This window comes from Oncorhynchus mykiss, chromosome 14, assembly GCF_057628025.1.
Source record: "Oncorhynchus mykiss isolate SJ-2025 chromosome 14, ASM5762802v1, whole genome shotgun sequence".
NCBI classification, from domain to species: Eukaryota; Metazoa; Chordata; class Actinopteri; order Salmoniformes; family Salmonidae; genus Oncorhynchus; species Oncorhynchus mykiss.
Genome location: NC_143035.1, coordinates 3567342 through 3592738, shown reverse-complemented (window position 1 = coordinate 3592738; position 25397 = coordinate 3567342). Strand labels below are relative to the sequence as shown.

Below are 25397 nucleotides of genomic sequence, written 5' to 3'. Positions count from 1 at the left end.
GGACATTTCTAAGTGACCCCAAACTTTTGAACAGTAGTGCACATTTGCGAACATTTCTAAAAACCTGTTTTTTCTTTGGCATTATCAATCAATCAATCAAATATATTTATGAAGCCCTTTTTACATCAGCCGATGTCACAAAGTGCTATACAGAAACCCAGCCTAAAACCCCAAACAGCAAGCAATTCAGATGTACGCAGAAGCACGGTGGCTAGGAAAAACTCCCTAGAAAGGCAAGAGCCTAGGAAAAAACTTAGAGAGGAACCAGGCTCTGAGGGGTGGCCAGCCCTCTTCTGGCTGTGGGGTATTGTGTGTAGATTGATGAGGGAAAAAAAACTATTTCATCCATTTTAGAATAAGGCTGTAACGTAGGGTCTGAATACTTTCCGAATGCACTGTATATGCTTGGGTTCCACCTTGCCATCCCTGGTGTACTTGACTCAATAAATTACTGCAAGAACATTGGTCGCCAGGATTAGCTGTTTGTATCTCTTAATAATTGCATAACAGTGCAAGACAGACACATGTTCATAGTAGTCATATTAAGAGGTGATGCAAGGCTTGCTACCTTGACTAGATCCTCCAGAGACGTACATTTATTCACATAATAATGAAGTCAGATTTATGAATGTAGTTAATTATTATATTCAACATCATTTTAATTCAACTACATAACAAGGGGGCTTGTTTGAGACATGCAAATGACACTGTGCATTGCTTCCACCCAGCAGGCCAGCATGATATTCTCAGTGTACCCTGCAGGAGATCCAGTGACTGGGCCTCTACCACCTTTCAGCCCCCACCCTGAGCCTGGAGGACTGGCTAGCTAGCTACTAGCTAGAGTAGAGCTTCTGGACGAGAGGAAACCCGAGCTAAGCCACAATCTAATTTTGTTTTTCGGCCTTCTGTGCGTTGGATTTAGAAACACATGGCGTAAGATAAATCTTCCCCCACCGGCCTGGTCTGGAATGTCCACTGGAGCCAAAGTGCGGTCCCAAATCGACAGTGGGTTTAATTCACATATTCACCCTGGTCATCCCCTCGCTTGCTCAGCTCGCATTGTCCTCTTAAACAACACATCCATTCCAAACACAACCCATATCCTCATCATAGGAAACAACAACCCCACTTTTTATAAAAGGAGGGAATATATATATGGTAGCTCATTCCCGCATACCCTGTATGGGGGGGGGGGGGGAGTAAATGCAAATGAGGGAACATGAAAATACAGGCCTCTAATTCACACCTTCCTCTACACATTACCAGAGAGGCACGACATCTGACATCTGACAGCTTTGGAGTGTTTAGAGGCATAAACAAGGCCAGTCTCAATACCCATGCATGCCCTCTGAAACTACAGGCACAAGCAATGAGCATCTCTTTGCTAAGGTCTTATTTCAGCTTTATACAGTATAATTAACATTAAGCCACTTTCAAATCATGTGTAGAAAATTGGGTAACACTTTACTTGACACCCAGCGTCATAACACGTTATGACACGGTCATAACCATGCCATAATATGTTAGAACAGCTGACACAACTTGTCATAACGTGTCATAATGTGGTCATAACACTGTCATGAGCCATATATTTACACCTGTTGTGACATATATTGCGTTATTTTATGTCTGGTGATGACACCTACACAAGAGTGTAAAAACCTATATTTAAAATGTGCTTTTTCCCTGCCAAGAAGTTTCCTTTCCTTTTAAAGTTTGTTTCTTAAATCCTTTGTTGTTGTTGTAATGAATTCTTTATGGTCATGTATTTAAAAAATATATATATATAACTTGTAGAAAATGCACTGTATGACACTGTCATGAAGCAATTATGACCATCAATACCATATAAGCCAGATAGGCCTCTCTCGTCCATGCCCTTATGATAGTCATCAGTCAATAATAGGGTGTCTTGTCCTCCTCCTATGCTCCTACATTCATTCCAGTCATCAGCAACAGAGCATTAGGGTAGGTGCATGTCTGACATCAATGTGTGCACAATTACAATGACAAATTGATATAGTCAATTTCAGAAAATGTTATATAACATAAACATACTGTTGACAAGTAGGCTAAGGTGTAATGGAATGAATTGCCTTGTGTGGTAGGTTTTGTGGGTTATGACACTCTTATGTAGGTGTCATAACCAGCCATAAAATAACGCAATATTTATATGTCCCAACAGTTCTAAATATATGTGTCATGACAGTGTTATGACCATATTATGACAGGTTTTGACAAGTTGTGTCAGCTGTTATGACATATTATGGCATGGTTATGAGCGTGTCATAACGTGTGATGACGCTGGGTGTCAAGTAAAGTGTTACCAAAAATTGTTATTAGGCCTGCCAAACTGAACAGCCGGTTTTGGAAGGAGGAACACACTAAAATCTCCCACTGTAGTCGGGTCATTTCTACAATGTGGTGCATTTTGGACCTTGTAACTTTTGGTCAAGCTCAGACACAGAAAAAAAAAAGTCTATGTTCATTTTCCAACCTGTTCAGAACCTGTTCAGAGTACCACCTAACAGAGTAGACATTTTGAGCCTAAATTAGCCATAGCTCTGTGAGTGAGCAAGATTGAGCTAGCATAATAACACTTGAACAGGATTTCAATTTAAAAAAAAGTTCTCTATAATTTAGCCCACGAGGGTGGAAAAATAGATAAAACTGAGTGTTTATATTTATTTAGCTTTGCACCATTGTTTTCCATCCGAAGAAATGATGACACTTCCTGAATGTGGCGCCATTGTAGGAAGGGGTTGTTTTCTTAAATGAAGAATAACAACAAACTAACAAGGTGGAAAGTGATATCAGGGACATAAAGACAATCTGAAATAAAATAATAATAAATACAACAATCATGAAAAAAAAAAGTTATTGATGAGAGAGTATTTAACGAGGACAAAAAAAAATGAAATATGTAATTATTTTATGGCTTATATTTATCGTGGAATTTGATGAATAACACCCAGGAACATTGCAAAAATGCCTACATCCACTGAAAAAAAGTGTTTAAAATGCTTAAATTCCCTTTCAAGATCCATATTTGAATGTTTTTAAGGTAAAGGACACCTGACATTACATTTAAAGCCTTTCGGAATTTTACACTAAAGTGATATTTCCTGAGGACAGAATAGGTACCGCATTGTAGGAATGACCCTGTAACCATCAGTCTGCCACCATAGGAGCCTTCTGTTTGTACTGCAGCTGCCTCTGTCACCGGTGTGAAATGGCTAGCTAGGTAGCGGTGGTGAGCGCTAATAGCGTTTCGGCCGCGGCTTTTGTGGAGCGATGGGTAACGATTCTTTGTGGGTGACTGTTGTCTATCTGTGCAGAGGGTCCCTGGTTCGAGCCCGTGTAGGGGTGAGGGGACGGACTAAAGTTAAACTGTTACACCTCTCTAATACCGACACATATCATTGTCCAGTCACGGATACATTCCATCCCAACCATCACAACACAGCTCAGTAATGATACTGCAGTTTATGTCCAGCAGGAGCCTATGTACTTGGCAGGATGCTGGAATCTTATTAAGGGTAGTTATTTAGATGGATCATCAGACAGGATAGTGATCCAGGCTTTAATATACTGATATGGTCATGTTGAGCCCATATTCCAATTAACTAAAGTGAGGTCAAAATACCAGATAACACCTGGTGAGAATAAATACGTTCAGAATGCCAGTTATTGACCCAGGTCTACAGTAATGCAATTGTTCATCAACCAAACTGAACGACTTCAAAACCCCAAATCTCAAAGTAGAATGACTGGAGGGGACGTCTCCAATAAATAAATAAGTCAGCAAATTTTGTCATGTGATATTCTGGGTCTTCTCTTGTTGAAAAGATATCAAAAGATTTGCAAGTCATCAGACTCCTGACATGTTTAGGTTGCACAAGGCCACTGAGAATCTAGTAGAGTTTGTACATACAACCAACTGCTACTACTGATATTGTGAAACACTCGTGGGCTATAATTGAATATTTGTTGACTGACTTGGTTTTAATCATCAAGCCATTGCACAAGTCAACAATTCCAACAGGTCTCGGAATTGTCTACAGGTGGACCAATTTAGAGCGAGGAGCACATGATGCCCGGCCAATCAGACCTCTCAGTTTGCAGAGTGCATTGCAGAAGCATGTTTGGCCTGGCCAAGCCCCCCCACACCCCCCACCCTCCCTCCCCATCCTGGCCCCTTCCATCATCCCCAACTGCACCCTGGAATGCCAAGCTGGCTCACCCCGCTGCACACTATATAATTGACACACTTTGCAGTTCCAAAGTTAAATCCCAGCAAATGCAACACATTTTTCACTACACAACTTTTTGATTTGCCAGCTTATACGGTTTGATCACAAAAAAAACAGTTAAGTCATTCAAATTTGACATGACTACCAGGCTAAGATTTCATGTTTGATTGATACAGTAGATAAACATGCAAATGTACCTTCCATTTAAATTTGGTAAGAGATATATTACTATTTATGTATAGTCAACAGTTGAACATAAACCAGGACATATTTTGAGTAAGGATCCGGTGACATAAGCCAGATGATCCTAAGCTGTACCAACACCTGACCCCTAGACCACCCAACTAATGGTTCCTCTGGGGAAAATAAAAAGCCCCACACCATGCAGAGACCTTACCAGTGGACCACTGTGCAGCTACTAGTCCAATGGGTGATGACTGTACTGTGTGAGACAGGCAGACAAACGGTTCTCTCTGCTCCTCTCCCTGGCACACTCTCTTCCCTGCTCACCAAGGGGGCGCAGAGGGTCCTTCTCTGAGCACCACTCAACTGTCATCTACAGGGGTGGTATCCAGACGGGAGGGAGGTGGATGGGTGGTGGTGGGGGGTGTCAGGGGGAGTGTTAGGTGGGGGAGGCAGCCATGGCAGTGGCTGGGACTGAGAGCCACCAGCTCCACTATAGCAGCGTCTGACTGAGCCTGAGGAGGGAGTTGGTTGAGGAAGTGAGCTAGGGCCCGTCTCAGGTTACCTCCCTTCCATCTGACACAGCTGACTCCACAGTTAACCAGAGAACTAAACATTCTGACCCGCAAATATAGACCAGACCCTAGCTAGCACGCTGCCCAAACACTGTTGACTGCTTCAGCAGATACAGGAATACTGTAAGCATGTGGAAATTAAATGGAAGTCTTGAATCATCATGTGCAGGTGGAATGCATCATACGTAAGAAATAGCTCTTGTGTGGAAGTCCCTATTACATTGGGTGCCAGTCAGACTTGGTTCCGGGTGAAGATGGAACCCATGTTTCCTGTTTCAGCTCCCAGCTCGATCACTGATTGGCACAGGTGTTGTGTGACATTAATAACTTGGGAACGTTATAAGGTCGGTCCACAGAAAAAACCTCTTCCGTACTCTAGATGCTGTTCTTAAAGTATAACCATAAGAATGACATAGTCCTAGACTACCTCCAAATGTATCGTTTTGGTAAGTTGATATTGTTCCAATGTTATTCAATGAACCACTGAACATCACAATAATTTGTCTACATCTTTTATTGTTCAACAGTTTTTTTTTTATACAATAACACCTCAATTAGTGTTACTAATTAATTTCACGGGTTGAGTATACAGTACATGCTGTAAAATGATAAGAAACTTCCAGTGCAAAAATAAAGCAAAAGTAAGACAAAAGAAAGGACTAAATAAAATACAAATGATATTGCAACACAATTTCAAAAACAAAATGGAAAAATAACAGGTAAGGAAACAATATATTTTGTGGATATTTATCAATTTAAAGTGGTCAACTTTATTCTAATTGTTTTTTATACACTATATATATATATATATATATATTTTGTAGGGGAAAAATGGATCAAGACTGATTGGTCTACCAGTCTATTCAATAAAATCTCATATAACCGTCAACTACACTCAACATCAAAAACCTTTCGGAATTCTTTCTCCATCTTACTCAAATTCCCGAGAACAAAAACTCAATTTGCTCTGCATCATATAAAGCAGAGAGGAATCTTCACAGCTACACGACACACACCTGACACAAACCATCATCAACCTCCTCAGTCCTTCCTACAGCACACACCTCACAATAGGACAAGCAAACCCATGATTTCATACAAGAGCACTTCCTGAAATATGGGGGTGGATAGGAGGGGAAATGACACAGCGAGTGCTATGACTCACAATCCTCAACTGCAATATAACTGTCAGTTGAAAAAATGATTATTTAACTCAGTAACATGTCTGATATCACAACTTTTGCTTAAAATCCCTGTTTTTTATAGACATAATTAATTAATAACTGTTTACAAATGGACAATATAGTAACTCACTGTCACAAGTTCTACTTAGGCATAAAAAAACAGGAAAAGCTTGTTCAAATGTAAGTTCAGGATAAAAAGTTTAAATGGTTTAAATCTACCCATTCAATCTCTTATTTGAAATTGACAAATTATAACATTTGCATCATACATGCCAAATTAATGAGATATCAACTGAGTGCTCTGTTACTATTTTCAAAAATACTTAATTAAAACCGATCTATTAATAAAAACGTTTAGTCAAAACTCAATTTGATTGATTCCTTACCACTTTGCCTTGACTACAAATCTCAGTCAGAATGTAAGTTCTGTAAAAATCTGCGAATTAGACCAATGACAATGAAAGCATTAGTTCATGGAAACTTCATGGAAATCATTATAGGGTAAATATACGTTCAAATAATTGCTATGTGAAACTGAGTACCTAACTGGCTATTCCTTCTAATCTAAATATATTGTCAGTTGAATACACCTCATGAGTGAATGCTCACATAAAAATATGAGATGCTTTTTGGTAACAACAAAATAACAACATCATATCAAACTGTCCCTTGAAAAAGTTCCTTTTCAGTTGAAAATACAGAACCAGCTGCAGTATTTCTACCATGAGGATAAAGTAACTATAATTGTCCAAACTGGATTTGAAATGAAAATGTTGAGCTCCATTTGGTGGCAAAAAAAAGCAAAACAAAATAAAACTGGAAAAAAAATACAATTGATTTGAGTTTACATTTCACATTTGTGGTACAGATCAATTATTTCAATGTCCTTTAACAAACATTTTTTTTTTTTTACAAAAGAGTATATATTTTATAATTTAAAGAGTTGAAAGCCTTTTGCTGTTATAACATCATTTTTTAGATCATGATGTATTAAATAGAAGATTTAGCTTGATCTAAATCAGATGCAATCTCTGTTTAATGTGATGCTATCAAATTTTTGTAAATAAAGGACTTCAAATGTATTACACAGTGACAATAAAGCATTTTACATTGAACATTTACAAAAGTGGTCATAGTGCAAAGGGCTAGATCATTTGCAAATCCATTAACCTGTACATAGAGATGACCAGTGGATATAAAATATCTAGAAAACAGTGCAAATAATATGTACATCCACTTACGTACAAAAATACCTATATAGCACGAGGTCAACATCCTGATCCTTTTCTTCTTCCTCTTATAAAACGACTTAATGCAAAACATGATCTGTTCTATATCAAGAGATGCAACAGGGTATATAATGCCTATTTGGTCATCTAAATTACGACTAGAAAGTGGAGACCGTAAAACTAAGTATACACCATTGGAATTGCAAGGGCAGTAAATTGACTTAATAGTGAGAAATAAGGACAAGCCATTTGCAGTATCAGTGTCTACGTTTAAAAACGATTACTAGCCCACTAATCTGTATTCTTTCTAATGCACTCTTCATTACTAAGGGACTTATGTTTTGTCACTCCCTTTGGAGTAACAACATTTGATTTTCATTTCCTGACGTGCAACTTGACTGTGCAACTTTAAAAGCACATAATACTTGCAAATAATACTGGATGGTAAATAGGATTTAACACCAACAATGGCACTTGCTAATAATACAGTGATGAATATACCAACAATCACTTAATAAAAAACGTGTTGATGCATTTCGGATATAAACAAAGAAGCAATTGTGCTTTTAAGTCCATGTGATATTGAGATCAATATGAATTCAAATGTTGGTGGCCGATGTATTTCAAAACATAAAGAAGAAGCCCTGTGTATGGCTATTAAGGCGTAATATTCACAACTAGAGCTAGAGACTTGAAATAACCAGCATAAAACCAATGTGTTGGCCTTAGCCACAAAAAATAATAAATTAATGCTGATTGCTAATGTTGTATCCTCATATGCATGGGGTTTTGTAGCTGTACTACTAAAGTGTAACTTCAGTTTTTAAGAGGACTGTATCTGAGCATAATTCATGTTGTTTCTGAGATGATCCCTGTATGAATGTTTGTTGTTTTCAAGCCCCAGAGCTCACCAGTTGAACAGAGAGTTTTGGCCCAGTGTCATGAAGTAGATCTGGCTGCTGCCACCTGACTGCACTGAGGCAAAGAACACCTTCACACAGAAAATAGATGAAGCAGTTAAACATTTACAACTTCCGGTATAATATTCAACACCTACAATATTAAGAACAACATAGGGTATGCTAGGACATATTTTCTGTATCTAGCCAAGCCCTATGTAAGCCCTACAAGTAATATGGGGGGAATAGGGTGTCATGTGAGCTTTGCCCAAGGTATGTTTTGGTGACATTGGGATGTTATCTTACCTTGTCATTCCTCTCACACAGGAATTTGAGTTTCTGGGCCTTCTTGTGCATGAAGACTCCCTCAAGGTTGCCTGTGTTAGCTGACCTCAGCTCGATGGCTTTGTCTCCCCAGCCCATCACCTGGTTGGACTGCAGGTAGGCTGTGGAGACACACACACCATCACAGACTCAGATTTTGGCACAAATGGCACCTTATTCCCTATACTACTTTTGACCAGGGCCCGTATGGCTCTTGTCAAAAGTAGTACACTATAAAGGGAATAATGTGCCACTTGGGATGCACCTTTAGTCACTAGACTACACACTCAGGGTTTTAGACCCTCCAAGGGTTTCTGCCTCTCAGTGAGTGCCATGTTGTAAACCAATCTCGAGACGCATCTAAAGATGAAAATCAATAGGTTCCCCTTTACCACACTCTCCTCTTTAGAGCCTACACCCAGAGTTTATTTACACTCTATATACTCTGGTCCAGACTCGGCTGAGCGCTGTCCTGTCTGTGAGTCTATTCCCCACAGACACCCTTTCCCCTTGAATAATGACCTGGCCAATGGACCCAACTAAATGAGTCTAACAGAACATCTTATTTTTAGAGCCACTGTCCCAAATCTGTCTAGAGGAGTTGGATCCAGCTTGACTCCTCTTTGCACCCAGTGATCCAAGTACAATAAATAAGGTTAACTTCTTGCTTGCGGCATAACAAAAAGGGTCAATACAAGAGACATGCTCTATTTTTAAAATGGTCTGGGTCTGCAGGTCTATCAAATCTATCCATTTTAATATAAAATTAGACTTATAAGCGCTAGTTTTTCAATCCGAGTGGAGGTGGAATCTCTCTCTCTCTCTCTCTCTCTCTCTCTCTCTCTCTCTCTCTCTCTCTCTCTCTCTCTCTCTCTCTCTCTCTCTCTCTCTCTCTCTCTCTCTCTCTCTCTCTCTCTCTCTCTCTCTCTCTCTCTCTCTCTCTCTCTCTCTCTCTCTCTCTCTCTCTCTCTCTCTCTCTCTCTCTCTCTCTCTCTCTCTCTCACACGTACAGCCTGCAGGTTTTGATTTGGTGGGTGGCTACGATGTACAGAAACTCACCGACAGATGCAGGCATCTCTCCCCACTGCAGCACTGTTTCCTTGGTGATGCGTCCATAGGTGTCTATGTAGACCCCCTCGTCTTCATAACACACCAGAACCTCCATGCCACTGCTGTTGGGTAGGATGATGATGGCATGGGGCCGGATCACACCCTGGATCTAAGACAGACAAACACACACAATCAGATGAGATGAGGATAAGATGGGTTACGTCTCAAATGGCATGGTATCCCCTATATAGTGCACTACTATTGACCAGAGCCCTATGGGCCTGACAGGTGCAATTTAAGACACATCCATAATGTTTTATATAGTGTAGCTCTCTAGTACAGTGTTATATGGTATTATTCTGTCTGCAAACTCAATTTCCCTGTTGGAAAATAACAATTGACTTGACTTGATTTGACGACAATGGGAAGTGCAGCACAACACAGCACTCTCACTCCAAACCTCATCATCTCTACCAGCAACAGCAGTACTCACCCAGCTACATCCACATCACCAGGGGTAATCCTCCTAATACACCAACTAATAGGTTTGGACAGTATCAAGACTTTCACACTATTTCTGTACCATACTGGGTATTATCGGAAGTGCACACAAGCGGTGCTATTCCTTAAAATAAATAAAAAGTAAAAAAAATATATATGGATCTTGATCCAGAAGGGGCTGGATTGTCTCTAGTGTAACCAAGTAGCTTGATCTTGCCATCTAGCCACTGAGCTAGCAAGTTAGCAATCCAAATGCATAGCTGGAGTCCTGAGCTGGATATAATTGATTAGGCACATCTTGGATAGTTAACTTTTGGTTAGTTATAAGCTGTGGCGTAGCACACACCCCTGCAGCCCCCGGTATTAAAATGAATCCGTCGGTATGTCTAAATACCCCAGTATACGGTATATACGGTATATCGCCTAAGCCTACCAGATAACATTGGCTAATAAAACAAAGTATCATTGCTCCCTCACACTCCCACTCTCCCTCCCTGGAACCATCTGGATTCATTCTGTTTGATGAGAAGCTGGTTCAGAGTCAGTGAACTGAGGCTAAACAACATGTTGAATCAGCCGAGTCACTGACTACAAGGTGGCAACAGAGAGAGGGTGACAACGCTTAATTGATTCTGTCTCAGCTAATTAATTGCCATACAATGTTTTCACTTAATTTCTTTAATTACAATCTCATTTGGCAAAGACGCTCAGTGATCAGCTCTTTCTCCCCTGACATTGGGATGCAACTCAGATACCCAAATGAGTGTTGTTACTATGGCTGGGTGAGCTCCACTGAGATGTGATGCAGAGCTACTCACGGGTTGCATGTTTCGTCACAATACTTGTTTTGAACGTTCGTTTTGGACTGATGCCTGATACTACTCAATGCTTCGTCAATGAGCGCTGATGAAGATTTCATCAAAAGTGCATTAAAGTGGCTTGGAAATACAATGACATTCAACAGCAGGCAAATAATTGGTAGGAAAACCTTTTGTCATAATTTTGATGTCACCATGTTGACTTTAGATGCAGTATAACGTTAGCTAGCTAGCTAAGATTGAGGGGAGGCCACTGGACTTTAGCAAGCTAACGTTAGCATTGCTTTGCTATCTAATGACAATTTTGCCATCTGTCTAAAGTACATTTGATGACCTGGTAATGCTGGCAAAGTTGTTTCCTAATAAATATTTGACTACTTTAGCAATGTCATCGTATTGCCAGGCACTATAGTGTAATTTAGCCTCTGTCCAGAATGACTTGGGCTTATCATCACTTTAGGGCACCATTATGGCGCCGCTGATAGAGGGCGGCTTGAGAACGTTCATAACAATGGCATGATGCGACCGAGTGACGGAGGTGCAACCTATGAATATAACCACTGAACAGCATCTTGGGTTGAATAAGTGGCAGCGAGGCGGAGGAGGGAGCCACTTCTGACCCCCCCCCCAGGTCCCTCATAAGCACTTGCATAATAGCTAACATTCAAACAATGAGACGGTCTTTTAGACTCTGTTATCTCTCTGAGGATGCAACATTCACACATTCACATACACAACGTTTCTAAGACCACAAGAGATCTACAATAATCTTCGTATAAGAAGATTATAACAAAGTCCTTCTACATAAGAGCTGCTATAAGCGAGTCCACGTACTGGCTTAGACTAGTAGCTTAAACAGCAGGTATAACCTCAAACCCCAAATCCCCAAACAAACCAACACCTCAAACAACCCCAAAAGCTTCTATGTACAGTAAGTCACAGTCACCACAGGACCAGTGTAAGTCACCACAGGACCAGGGTAAGTCACCACAGGATCAGTGTAAGTCACCACAGGACCTGTGTAAGTTACCACAGGGCCAGTGTTAGTCACCACAGGATCCCCATACTTGCCCGGCCGAGAGCCTGTCCCCCCAGCTGCCACCGGCTGTCCTCATGCCACTGTGGCTGTGCCACCACAATCCTCAGCATCAACACTGGCATCCACAGACGCAGCGCTATCTTAATCCGCTGCCTCGGTATCCTTATCATCTCATCATCAACCGCAGCCAGCAGGGAGAACGTACGTGGGAGAAAAGTTGTGTGTGTGTGTGAAGGAAAGAATGAGCGGACCAGTGAGTGTCAGTGAGAGAGAGTGAATACGAGAGTGAATGTGAGAGCGAGTGATCGGGTAAAAGAGAAGGACTCTTCTCTTCCGCTGCAGTGTAAGAGACTAAGGCACCAGTGTTATCGAGTGTGTGGTAGTGCTCTCTAAATATATCACTGTTATGAGAAAAAATGGGAGAATAACAGGTCACTTTAGCAGGCACATGGTTTGCCGGCGCTGCCAAGGTATTTTTAGAGCTATCTATCTGGTGAAAAGTAGCACACATGGCTGGAGACTGGGGCCAAAGAGAAGCAGCCAATGATAGCTATGTGGGCCAGCACAGTGGGAGAAGTGGGATAGAGCCACAGCACACCTCTGAGGGCACAGCACTGGGAGGTGGTACAGTGTGTGTGCGTGTGTGTACAAGTCTATATTTGTGTGGATGTACGCACAAAAGTGAGTGTGCAAGTGTATGTGTGTGTGAGTGTGTATTGTGAGTGTGTAATAGAGCTAATTTCCTTCTGAGAATGTATTCTTCCTCTGCTCTGGTTCTCAGCTCCCAGCAGCTCTCTGCAGAATTGTGTGGGTGTGTGCGATTCTCATCATTAAGAGTAGAGGCTGCCTCAGCTCCCCTGTCCACAGTGACTAAGAGTGCAACAATCTGCACATCTGCATTATTCCACCCTGCTACATCTTGAGCCTCATAGAGGGGTTAGAAGTTCTAACTAAGACAATATCCATCACTTGGTTCAGCTGGCTACTCAGTCATTCTTAGCCTCATTCACTTCCTGGTAGTCAGCCAAACACAGCTACCACTGAGATGAACTGATAACTGACCAAGGCTGACCTCCCTGTATCTTCAGACAACTGTTGTGACCGCGGTAGATTACTGGAGTGAAGCTTGAGTTATTTTTCAGTAAATCTGTTTGCTCCCGAGAGGAAAAGCTCCCTAAATGCACTGTATCTCCTTTGCTCTGAGGTAAGTGATGTTTGAGCTTAAACCGTGACAGAGCAGAATTTCTACGAGGGGCTTTTCGAGAAATCCATTTGCATTTGACTTTTTAGTCATTTAGCAGACGCTCCTATCCAGAGCGACTTTCAGTTACTGGCCCAACGCTGTTAACCGCCAGGCTGCCTGCCGCTCCAAAGACAAGTGCCACAAGGTCAGATACTGACAGTAGCAGGCCTGGCTTAAACACAAACCCATCCTGTCGATATTATACTGTATCAACCACATTAGTCAACTGGCTGTGGTGGCAAACAGCTTCTACCCACGTCAACTCTGAGTCAGAACAAAAGATCACGCTGAGTGGCGTGGGTGCAGAGGAGAAGAGCTGCTTATCTGCTGTAGAATAGAGACACAGAAACTGTAGGCTGGAGGTCTGGCAGAGACCCAAAGACCCAGGCTGCATGGCCCTGAGAGGGAGAAAGAAGGCTGGGGTGGGGAGAGGGTGGAGGGGGTGTGGGAGAGTTTAGAGGAGGCTGGGGTTGAGGTTGAGTTGGGGGTGGAGGACTCACGTGCGTTGGCAAGTAGAGGTCGTAGGGCGTCCCCGAGTCCACGTCGATGGCGTGGAAGCCCGCCAGGGAACCGTAGATGACCTTGAGTCTTTGTCCATCCTCCACCGTCAGGTCCACAGACAGAGGCCTCTGGGGGAGCGAGCCGAATGACTGGATACACACAACAAGGACAAACATTAGGAATGACTTAGGAATAACTATATTTATAGTATACAGTATAGAGTATAACTATATTTATAGTATACAGTATAACTATATTTATAGTATACAGTATAACTAGAGCCAATAGTTTTTCCTGGTGAAGACATACACTGCGTGTACAAAACATTAGGAACTTTTGCCCTCAAAACATCCTCAATTCATTGACTCTACAAGGTGTCGAAAGCGTACCACAGGGATGTTGGCCCATGTTGACGCCAATGCTTCCCACAGTTGTGTTAAGTTGGCTGGATGTCCTTTGAGTGGTGGACCATTCTTGATTCAAACAGACAACTGTTGAGCGTGAAAAACTCAGCGTTGCAATTCGTGACACAATCAAAACGGTGCGCACCGTTTTGATTGTGTCACGAATTGCAACGCTGGGTTTTTCACGCTTTCGACACCTACTACCATACCCCATTCAAAGCCATATTTCAATATTTTGTCTTGCCAATTCACCATCTGAATGGCACACATACACAATCCCTGTCTCAATTGTCTCAATCCTTCTTTAAACTCTCCTCCCCTTCATCTACAGTGATTAGAGTGGACTTAAGGGATCATAGCGTTCAGATGGATTAACCTGGTCATTCTGTGTCATCGAAAGAGCAGGTGTTCCTAATGTTTTGTACACCCAGGAGCTAACACTAGGAGCTAACCCATGGTGACCACCAAGGTTAGTATATTTCATGGTTTCTGTGCAGTGAGTAGAAATAATTAAAACGGTTCATTCTAGAAAGATGTGTAAGAAGTAGGGCAAGCCACTGAGGAGAGTTCAGAACTAGGACAGTGTTGTCAAGGTGACCTTAATAGCATTACATATTCTCTTTGTCTATCATTAGAGCATTCTAGATTCACAACGAAAGTATCCCGGTCCCAGATCCGTTTGTGCGTATGCCTACTTCAAGCCAAACATGGTCATGACAATTCCATAAGGAGTGGCACCCAGGCTACAATGAAAGGACATCGCCATAGAGAAGAAGACAAGTGGAAGGTAGTGTTGACATTTGACATTTTTACATTTTAGTAAGTGGGAAGCTGTTTCCACCATTGGCGTGCCAGGACAGAGAAGAGCTTGGACTAGGCTGAGCGGGAGCTGCCCTCCCGTAGGTGTGGGAGTGCAAAGAGACCTGAGGTGTTGGGAGTGCTTGGGTTGAGGTGTTGGGTTTGAGCAGAGCCTGAAGGAAGGGATGGGCAGTTCCTCTTGCTGTTCCATTGGTAAGCACCGTGGTAGTGGAAAGTAGTCTTGCAGTGATGCACCATTAATGATATCATATTCCGACCACTCCACTTCATGTGGATGTGATTATTTTCCTCCATACATATTTGATGTGACTCTCACCTTGAAAGCCATGAACTTGTGGTAAGGCTTGGGAGCCCATGCATACACCTCCACAGCATTCTTCAAGGCAATCACCAGGAACTTAATCTTCTCATATCGAACTGAAATGACATGTAACAAAAAAAGCAGGGATTTCAATTAGGATTAGCGATTTCTCCCATAATGGAAACAGAACAAGATAAAAGCTGTCACTACATCAGTCTGTAATACTTACGTGTCAGTGGTCTTGAACTAATGATCACTAGACAATCTCAACAAAGAGGTTTGTGGTTGTGCCCCAAATTGCGACCTATTCCATATTTAGTGCACTACTTTTGACCAAGGCCAATGTAAGGAATATGGTGCCATTTAGGACGAAACTCTTGTGTAAACTAAGATTTGAAAGGCAGGAAGCCAATTGCCTTTCACTGAGGCAATAGCAGCATGCCTCCAACTATGAGAAACAATACAGAGGGGAGTGCTGGGAAGGATTGGGAAGGACAGTGCTTCACTATGACATCACATCCTTCCTTGGTTGGAGTCCCTGAGCTGTCCTCACTCTGTCAACACTCTTACTAACCTCAGGAAGAGTCGCAGGAAAGAGAGGCTCACATCGCCTGAGCTCAGCACTAGCACTACACCGTGACACACAATCACTCCCTCACACCCAGTTCACATGCACCCACAATCTCACACACTGACCTATTGTGCTCTAATGGAGTCAGATACTCAGAGAATAGATCAAATCATCTTGAAATAGTTGTTTGCTTGTATTATACACATTGCTTTTGGTGCAGCCGATCACTGCAGCTGTACATAGTCGATCAGTAAATAGCCCACCCAATTTACCTACCTCATCCTCATACTGTTTTTATTTATTTTAATTTTCTGCTCTTTTGCACACCAGTATCTCTACCTGCACATGACCATCTGATCATTTATCACTCCAGTGTTAATCTGCTAAATTGTAATTATTCGCCTACCTCCTCATGCCTTTTGCACACAATGTATATAGACTATTTTTTTTTCTTTTTTTCTACTGTGTTATTGACTTGTTTATTGTTTACTCCATGTGTAACTCTGTGTTGTTGTCTGTTCACACTGCTATGCTTTATCTTGGCCAGGTCGCAGTTGTAAATGAGAACTTGTTCTCAACTAGCCTACCTGGTTAAATAAAGGTGAAATAAAAAATACAAAATAAAATACAACAACACAAAAACCTTTGGTAAAGCAGTGATATGCCTACATTTTTTAACATCACTCATATAGGCCGGTCATGCAATACAATGAAAGATTGATCCAACACATCAGTCGTGACACTATTGTTATGATATGGGGGCGGGGGGTAGTGTTAGGACATAGATACTTCCACCCTCCATCCCCCAGGTGTCAGCAACCGCGTCTAGTTGCTGAGCCAAGGCTTGACAAGCACATCAGGTTCAGCCAATTAATGGTATAGTCAGTCAGTGTCCCATCTTACAAGCCGTGAGCCTGTTGGGTTTTTTTTGGAAGCCATGAGGCCTTTCGTTTGTTTTTGAGTCTTTAGTTTGGACATATTTATGTTTCGTCACCATCTGAACAAATGAGAATCCGCTTGGACAGGCCGACTAAGAGGTCAAGAGAGACAGAGCTGGCCCTGGACCAAGGCAAGGTTGCTGTCTCCCTGGGCACATGTACATTCAACACCTAGGTGCATATGCTGATTTCTCATATAAATGCACACATTCATTCAGGTTACAGACCATGTAACTAGGCCTACGACGCCTAGACAAAGCGAGTGCAACAATATCCGTAAGCTAGGTATTGGTTTCGTAACACATTCATGATCTAAGGCCAGGTAATGAATACTCACCAACTTTGTAGTGCACACATCCTTCCAGGTCTCCTACTGAGGTCCAGCCCTGCCTTTTCTCCACCTCTGGGTCGTTCCGTAGGATCTTGTTTCGTAGCCACGACAGGTAGTACAACCTCAGCTTGTTCTTCTTACCTGTCAGAGAGGGGACAGTAATGGGGTTTAGAGGACTAGAGAATTGGCTGCAAAAGTAGGTGCAAAAAACATTCCAAGACTGACTATTTGTGTGTGTGTGTGTGTATGTGTGTGTGAGTGTGTGTGTGTGTGTGTGTGTATGTGTGTGTGTGTGTGTATGTTTACCTGTGTGTGTGTGTGTATGTGTGTGTGTGCGTGTGTGTATGTGTGTGTGTGTGTATGTGTGTGTGTGTATGTTTACCTGTGTGTGTGTGTGTATGTGTGTGTGTGCGTGTGTGTATGTGTGTGTGTGTGTGTGTATGTGTGTGTGTGTGTATGTGTGTGTGTGTGTGTGTGTGTATGTTTATCTGTGTGTGTGTGTGTATGTGTGTGTGTGTGTGTGTGCGTGTGTGTGTGTGTGTGTGTGTGTTTATCTGTGTGTATGTATGTATGTATGTATGTAAGTATGTATGTGTGCGTGTGTGTGTGTGTGTGTGTGTGTGTGTATGTTTATCTGTGTGTGTGACAGATGTACTGTATATACTTGTGTGTGGCACTACTGTAACTAGTGCAATTACCTGAGATGGTGATGAGCACATTGAGGCCCTCCAGAACGTCCATCTGTTGGAAGCGTCTCCTGCTGATCAGAGAGTAGACCTTCCCCTGACCGCTCCTGTCCAGCAGCCACAGACCATTCTCTGTCCCCACCAGCAGGTTCACACCTGGACCAACACACCATGCACCTGCATTATAGGCCTCAGCATCACAAGCCTCAGCAACAAACTAGGGATGGGCATTTTAAATGATTTCACTATTTTGAAAAACATTATGAAAATTTTTCGGATATCCGGATAGTCGAAATACACGTTTACATTTTATTTATCTAGAAACTTTAATGGAAACTTGCTTGAGTGACGAGAGAGAGAGAGAGAGAGAGAGAGAGAGAGAGAGAGAGAGACGGTGCTTTGCGCTCTGCTTGTTTAAGCAGAAGGGTGGGGGAGGGGCAAGAGAAGAGCAGAGGCCGGTGTATGTGACAGTCTATGTGTGTGGTTTAGAGGGAGGGAGAGAGAGTGAGAGAATGTAGCCAAACCGACTCATGCTAATTAGACAAACTTGTTGCTGCCATAGGTTATCTATCATACCATCTGGTAGTTCCTATTTTGACTGCATCAAATTGTTTTTAAAGAAGCTAGCTAGCTACAGTAGCAAGGTTAATTGAGGCTATTTTGCTGAGTCCTCGTCTACAACGCCATTCATATGAAACAACAGGCTACCTGTTGGTTGATCATTGTAGCCAACTCTTTTTCATTTAGCCAACTTAATTCCTTAATTTCTATTCCATTTTGCATTGTTTAGAAATCTTCCACTTCACTTGCTACACATGGAAATAGATGATGGGGGTCATTACCACTAAATACATTAATAGGGACATTTTTGGTGTGGGGTGTGCCACGGTTCAAAAAAGGTTAGGAACTACTGCTCTAGACAGTATTGTAAGGTAGAGCTACTACCATATCACAGTAATACATATCCAATCCTTTCAGATCAACACAGTAAGTGTCTAGGGGATGGGGGTTAGGATCTCAATGTTATTATAAAGGTGCCTTTCTAGGGGTTAAGGGCTAGGGGTCGCGTGTTTAACTGTTGTGTACCCCACAGTCCAGCACAGAGGATCTCGGTGTTGAACTTCTTCTTGTACTTGCGGATCTCGGGGGTGTCGCTCTGGGGTCTGATGTTGGTGGGGTTCACGTTAACCACGGAGCCCTTCCTGTGCCCCTCTCTCCTGATTGGCTCCTGATTAGCGAGCGGCTTGCCACTCGCTGGAGGGGAAAAGCACAACCAATACTCGTATTCACAACCATGGGACGTAATTTTGATGTCAGGCATCTGATCTTATGCTAATTACTGTAAACATGTACAGGAGAAAAAACATATGTGAGATAATCCCTCCCCTCTGTCCCCTCTTATTTTACAATACACTAACATATAAACATACATTGAATGAGATTTATGATAAGATAGTCCTTTTTATAGACCAAAGCAAGCTGTTTAGAGACCACCCTAGCATGCAGTGATTTACTGCAGTGCTCGAATGTCTATGGGGCATTTCCTTTGTAGCATAGTGTGTGTGTGTGTGTGTGTGTGTGTGTGTGTGTGTGTGTGTGTGTGTGTGTATACAAAATGTGTGTGTGTGTATGAGTGTGTATATGTTGGCACTCACTGGGACTGTAGCCCACTGGGCTCTGAGGGGGAGAGATCTGCAGCAGCCTGGGGTCAATGAAGGGAGTGAAGGAGGAGGAGGAGGAGGACGAGATGCTTTTCCCTGGAGGACTGTTTACAGGCTTCTGCAAAGGCATCCAAAATCATAATTCATATAAATGAAACAACATCAACAACAATAAATCAAAGACTTCCAGTAGGCTTGATATCAATCTTGAGATGGAAGGGGGAGTGCAAGTCTAAAACTGCTACTTCATCTCCCCCTAGTGGAGAAAAATACTCACATCAAGATACATAAAATGGGCAAAAATAGGTTTTTAGCAAGAACAAAATTCTCAAGCAAGAATTTTGCTAGGACTGTCTGGGTGGTCTTCAGTGGGGAGATGGAAATATAAAACTAGCGGTTTATCGGCAGAGAGGTTTGGAACTCTCTTTGTTATTGGTCTATTGGTGATGCTACCAGGTAAACCGAAATCCTGCACATGCAAACAGGCCATGAAAATAGGCTGATTAGAACGTCCTATGTAGATTGTATTTTCAAGCAGCAACTATTAGGAAATAACACTGATACATTTTTTTCACACTTTTACAGTGTTAGTTTCTTCAGCTGTTGTACAAAACACAGGAAAACAGAATTGTGACTGCGCTGGGCCTTTAAACATTTTATGACCTCTAGAGAACTCACATCAAAGTGCGGTCCTCGTCCGCTCGGAGACTGGGGGAAGATGACGTCATGCAGTACGTGCTGCCCCAGGGGCTCATGGGCCGGGCTCTTCTGCAGAAGATCAGGGAGAAGGTAATTCTCATTGCATTCTGATCCTACAGCCATGGGCCTGTGTAGTGGCTGGCCACTCTTAAGGCCTGATGCCACGCTGCTCTGCTTAGAGAAGAGACACACAGCAGAACAGCGGCATAATCCCTCGTTAATACTGCCCGTCTGTCACTCTGTATTCCCTGTGTCACAACAACACTGTGTGGAGGAACAGGCAGCGGCATCTACACACACGCCAATGCTAACGCTGTCTTATGGCAGGAAGGCATTGTTTAGGTTTTCATGACACTAAGTCTCCAATGACTGTTTTTTTTAAGTGGGTGAGTTAAACAAGGATATCAGGCCCTGCTTACATCATGCCAAGTGGCATTGCATTCATCACTGGAGGTGGAGGAGGAGGAGGCTCTGAGGGGCCTGTGGGAGAACGGCATCAATGGGCTCTCCTCTGCTCCGCTCCATGTTTTAGTTAGTATGCACAAAGTGCCCTCTAGTGTTTGTCATGCAAATGACTCACGCAGGACCGGGGACACAGCTGAGCTCAAGTGGCTCCCTATTCCCTATATCGTACACTAGTTTTGACCAGGGTCTATATGGCTCTGGTCAAAAATAGCGAACTTTATAAGCCAGGGAGTAGGGTACCATTTGGGTCAATGCATGCTGCTGCCTGTGTGAGTAAGTAACGAGATTTCACACTGCATCTGCACTGTTACAACAAGCCTGAACTCTGACTATGACCCAATTTCCAAATCAGCAGTTCAGGGAAGCCATGTTAAGCAACCTATTAGACCGATTTAATGAAGCTGACTGTGCTATGAACCCGAAGACAATGGACACCACCATCTGTTATCTGACTAAAATATCGATTGAAAGCATGGAACATCATCCCGTTCAATGTTAAGAGTTTGAAACTTAATGTGCGATGAGTTTTCATCAAGTGCAGAATAAATATCCGTTACAAGTGAGAGAAGTTCTCAAAGCTAATAAATGAGTGTACTTTTACACAACATGTCCTAGAGGTAGTACTGTATGGATGTGGGGGTGTGTGTGGACAGAAGGGTGTGTATGTATACCGTGGTCTGGTTGAGATTATGATGGGGCTGCAGGACAATCCCATCGGGGGCTCCTCGGAAGAACTTGCCCTTCCCATTACTCAATGGAGACCTGGAGAAACACATACAACAGCAGTCAGAGAGAGGAGGCTCACGCAACGTTTAACAAAACATTTGACCCAACCGTAGTACATTTTATTCATTCAGCAGACAGTCTTATCCAGAGCGTTTTACAGGAGCAATTAGGGTTAAGTGCCTTGCTCAAGGGCACATCGACAGATTTTTCACCTAGTCGGCTCAGGGATTTGAATAAGCGACCTTGCGTTTACCCTCCCAACGCTCTTAAACGCTAGGCTGCCTGCTGCCCTAGTAGTATGTTAGTCAGTGAGCGCGGGTGAGGTTATACTGAATACTGCTTGTTTTTGGCTGTATAAGTATAAATAAATAAATCGATCAATCAATCAAGGTGAACCTAGGGCTGTTGCGGTGACCGTATTACCGCCACACCGGCAGTCATGAGTCATAACCGCAGTCAAATTCCATGTGATTGTCGAGTCACGGTAACTAGGCTTCTCCAAAACTGCGCTCTGATGCCACTGATGGTCAATAGTAGCCTACCAAACTTCCTATTGCCTCTATTGTCCCTCTAATTAAACTGACATCAATGCAATCAAAATTCAAACACTTCATCAGGGCCCGGGCATTTAGAGTTTGAGCGGAATGGGACCTGTTGCGCAGCGAGAGCCAGCTCCTCATAGCTGGTTGATGCATGGAATGAAATAAGTGTTCCTATAAGCCCATGTTGTTCAACATTTCTATAGGCTTTGCATGAGAACTAAGTTTTGATGGCCTTTATTAAAAAGAGGAGGATCCCATCAGCTTTCTATAGGCTAGGCCTACTATATTTATTTCTCAACTTTCCTAATATTAAGCACATTGCTTCGCTTTACAACTGGAGTAGCTTACCTGGCTGGCATGTACTGGGGGAAAAGCGTCCTCCATTCGCTATTTAAGTGCATACGGTGACATGTTTTTTCCCCTGCCCCTGTTCCGATAACAGCCCGTTCAGAATCCAAACTAATTTGACACATATTTTATTTAGTATAAGTGATATATTAAATCGAGAATAGTCTGATGGGGGAGAATATTATCAAGTGCTTGTCGAATTGTGAATGAGAGACAGATGAAGTGTGTGCAGCCTCCCAAAAAAACAGAGCAAAGCGCATGCCTTTCATGCAACCCTTTTCAAATCATCATTAGTCGCATCATGCAGCCTTAGAATGTATTAGAAATCAAAAGTTATAGCCTAAGGTTTGTATCACAACTAAAGTTGTATAAATAACTCTAAATTAAGCATTTCAATTGATCACTTTGTTAACTGCTCAACACAGAATAGCCGCATGTCTGCGCACTCTCACGGAAATCGTTTAGGAAAAATATCCTTTCTATTTTATTCAGCTATGTTCAATTGTATTCTTCCTTCTATTAAATAACATAAAATAATGCCACTGGAAGTATAAGAAAATCTTGTCTGCAAATGAACTAGTGTATGGCACAGCCAGATCAGGGCCTAACATGAGGACAACTCAGAAGCTATTCTGTTCTTCTGAAATAGGCTACAATTTCTTCATATCATAATGTTTCTTTAGACCGGCCTAAAATAAATATTGTGATGGTGTAGGCTATATTAAATTGATTTTTTAAAACTTTTTAAAATGCAGATGTTCCAAATGTTCCTCATCAGTGGCTTGTAGGCCATGCATGGAAGCCTGGAGATGTTAATTAACTGTCAATTATCGTAAAACCGGCACTTATGTGCATGACAGTTACCGGCTGACAAAATGTCATGACCGCCACAGCCCTATGTGAACCCACCTGGTTGTCTCCTCATCGTCACTACTCCCGACTTCATCACTGGAAGAAGAGTACTCTGTTGCCTTGACAAACGGACTGAGATTGGACTTGACCCCAGATAAGTGGCCAGAACCCTGAGACAGAAACACAGGGAATAACATAAGAGATAGAACACCAGACATCAGGATTCATGAGACAGACACGTTTATGATAATAATACAGGACTGCTAATGCTAATTGAATATAGGAATAATTGTCACAAGAAGATGACAAACGGCTGAATGCTATTGAATAAAACACAAGGACACTGTGTGTCCTCTGGAGGGAATCAGAGACGGGACAGAACGGGGTCCCCATCTGCTGCCTTGTCCTCTGGTCCCGTCGGAATGACCGGAATCTTAACTGGCATTACTTCTCGGAATGGCATACCTCTGACATCAAATCAATAGGCCTAGTCATAAGATGCACTATTTGGTCTAGAACGGATAAGCAGGAATGATACACTATTTAGATGAGGCTATTTATATAGATGAGTCGACGAGGAGGAGTTCCAGCATTCTTTGTTTTGATAAGAGCAAACGCAGATGTTAGACGGTCAGATAGATTCTCCTAATTCAAATCCAGAGGTAATCGGATTCATCAGTCTCTTACCTTTGATTGTTTTTAACAGACGGTCACAAACAACAGTAACCGAACATCTGACGAATACCGAGGCGAGACCAACGCGATTGCCTTGAAACTTGGTGACCGAGTTTTCATGTGTTACAAAATTCAGATCTTTTCCACAACCACGGGGTAACTGGAGCCAATAAAGAAAATAACAACTTGACCCACTGGAAGAGTTCTGATAATCATGGCTGAAAATGACATTATAAATCTAATGTGGGTGAACGAGTAAAGTAACGGATGTAAAATATGTGGTGTGAAACAGTGTTCTAGATGCTGGGATAGCAACAGATGCCGTCCTCTGTGGCTTAGTTGGTCTGCGAATATGTATGCACGCATGACTCTCACTTTGGAAAAAACGCGTCTACTAAATGACATTCTTATTATATATAGATACTAGGGTTGGGCGATGTCAAGCTTTGTCCTATCTTGATGATGTACTAGTAAAACCTTGTGATGTATGAGGGTATCGGCCCCTATTGGCCAACCCCAAAAACATTTTATTGAAAAAGTTCATTAAAACAAACTTCCATGCTACAACTTCATGAAAGATAATCTTGTTAAAAGCCTGGTCAGAGGCTAAGTGGAGGCAAATATATATTTTTTCGATTTCTGATGGAGCTTCAGCATGGCCAGGTAGGTGTGTGTGGGGGTGGGTGTGTGTCTTTGTGGCGCGCACACGATGGAGTGACAGTCTATTCCGTAGTGAGTTAGGTTATAAATCATGGGCTGGATAGAGGCCGTCTTCAGAACGGGTTAATAATTGCTTTATTTGCATCATCCTCCTTTCTTAAAAGGCCTATGGTTTGTTCTGTCTCTCATAAAGCTGTGATTGAGAATAGCATATGCCTAAGCCTATAGATTCAGACTTTTATTCCTGTTCTTTTTGAAAGTGGCAACTTTAGGACAACTCTTTCTTAGGCTATTCAAATATTTGGAAATAGGCTACTGTTCATAACTTTAACTTATGATAGGCCAAGTAGGAGGATAGTTTATTGACAATTTTGTTTTCAACCTTGTATGCATAGCCATGTAGGGTGCTGCTGCACCACCTGAAAAAAAGTACAAAAAATCATAATACAATTTTTCCGGGCCGCACAGATAATTTATTTCTTAATAAGCTTAAACTAGATTTTTCTATGGACTATTGATACAGATTGTTCTCTCTCATTATTAGTCCCCTGGCTACCTTAAGTTTTTAGGCTATTCAAATACATTTATGAGATGGAAGTCCATTAGATTCATTCATTGTTTGATCGGGAGAAAGCCATGCATGCATAAAACGATGAAAGTGTAGGCTAGTCTTGCCCAAAGTAGTTTTAATATTGTATGGCGAGAGAAGAGAGTATAGCCCAAAAAATTATACAGCTCGACATAAGATAGTGTCCGTTATAAAGAAAATAGGTTTAGGCTATAAGGTCCATGCATCCGAAATGAGAGCGAGAGAGAAACAATATGGGTGGAGTTCTCTCTCCACTCTGTCTAGCCTACTTTACTCTCTTGTGTTCTGTATATAATAAATGTATTGCTAGAGCAAATAGGAATAGGCAAAT

The 25397-nt window shown here is 42.1% G+C and overlaps 2 protein-coding genes across 12 annotated transcripts in view; both read right to left on the bottom strand.

Annotated features, from left to right (window-relative positions):
• LOC110488553 (myotilin) overlaps positions 1 to 5017 on the bottom strand; it is a 28309-nt gene extending 23292 nt beyond the window's left edge. Inside the window, exon 1 of the mRNA XM_036942683.2 lies at positions 4651 to 5017. The gene's annotated coding sequence lies outside the window, so the exon portion shown is untranslated. The remainder of the gene's footprint in view (positions 1 to 4650) is intronic.
• A 492-nt stretch (positions 5018 to 5509) lies between these two features.
• Positions 5510 to 25397, bottom strand: part of LOC110488552 (mitogen-activated protein kinase kinase kinase kinase 4) — a 58918-nt gene continuing 39030 nt past the window's right edge. For 4 of the 11 annotated variants that reach the window (XM_036942677.2, XM_036942679.2, XM_090198149.1 and 1 more), the window contains 12 exons: positions 23200 to 23312; positions 21346 to 21436; positions 20189 to 20380; positions 19505 to 19628; positions 18936 to 19103; positions 17862 to 18005; positions 17170 to 17304; positions 15339 to 15439; positions 13799 to 13948; positions 9707 to 9866; positions 8630 to 8769; positions 5510 to 8415 (listed from right to left, as the gene is read on the bottom strand). In XM_036942677.2, coding sequence (XP_036798572.1) covers positions 8332 to 8415; positions 8630 to 8769; positions 9707 to 9866; positions 13799 to 13948; positions 15339 to 15439; positions 17170 to 17304; positions 17862 to 18005; positions 18936 to 19103; positions 19505 to 19628; positions 20189 to 20380; positions 21346 to 21436; positions 23200 to 23312 — 1602 coding nt within the window. In that variant the 3' untranslated portion in view covers positions 5510 to 8331. The remainder of the gene's footprint in view (positions 8416 to 8629; positions 8770 to 9706; positions 9867 to 13798; positions 13949 to 15338; positions 15440 to 17169; positions 17305 to 17861; positions 18006 to 18935; positions 19104 to 19504; positions 19629 to 20188; positions 20381 to 21345; positions 21437 to 23199; positions 23313 to 25397) is intronic. The other 7 variants (XM_036942680.2, XM_090198146.1, XM_090198152.1 and 4 more) reach the window with 2 other exon arrangements.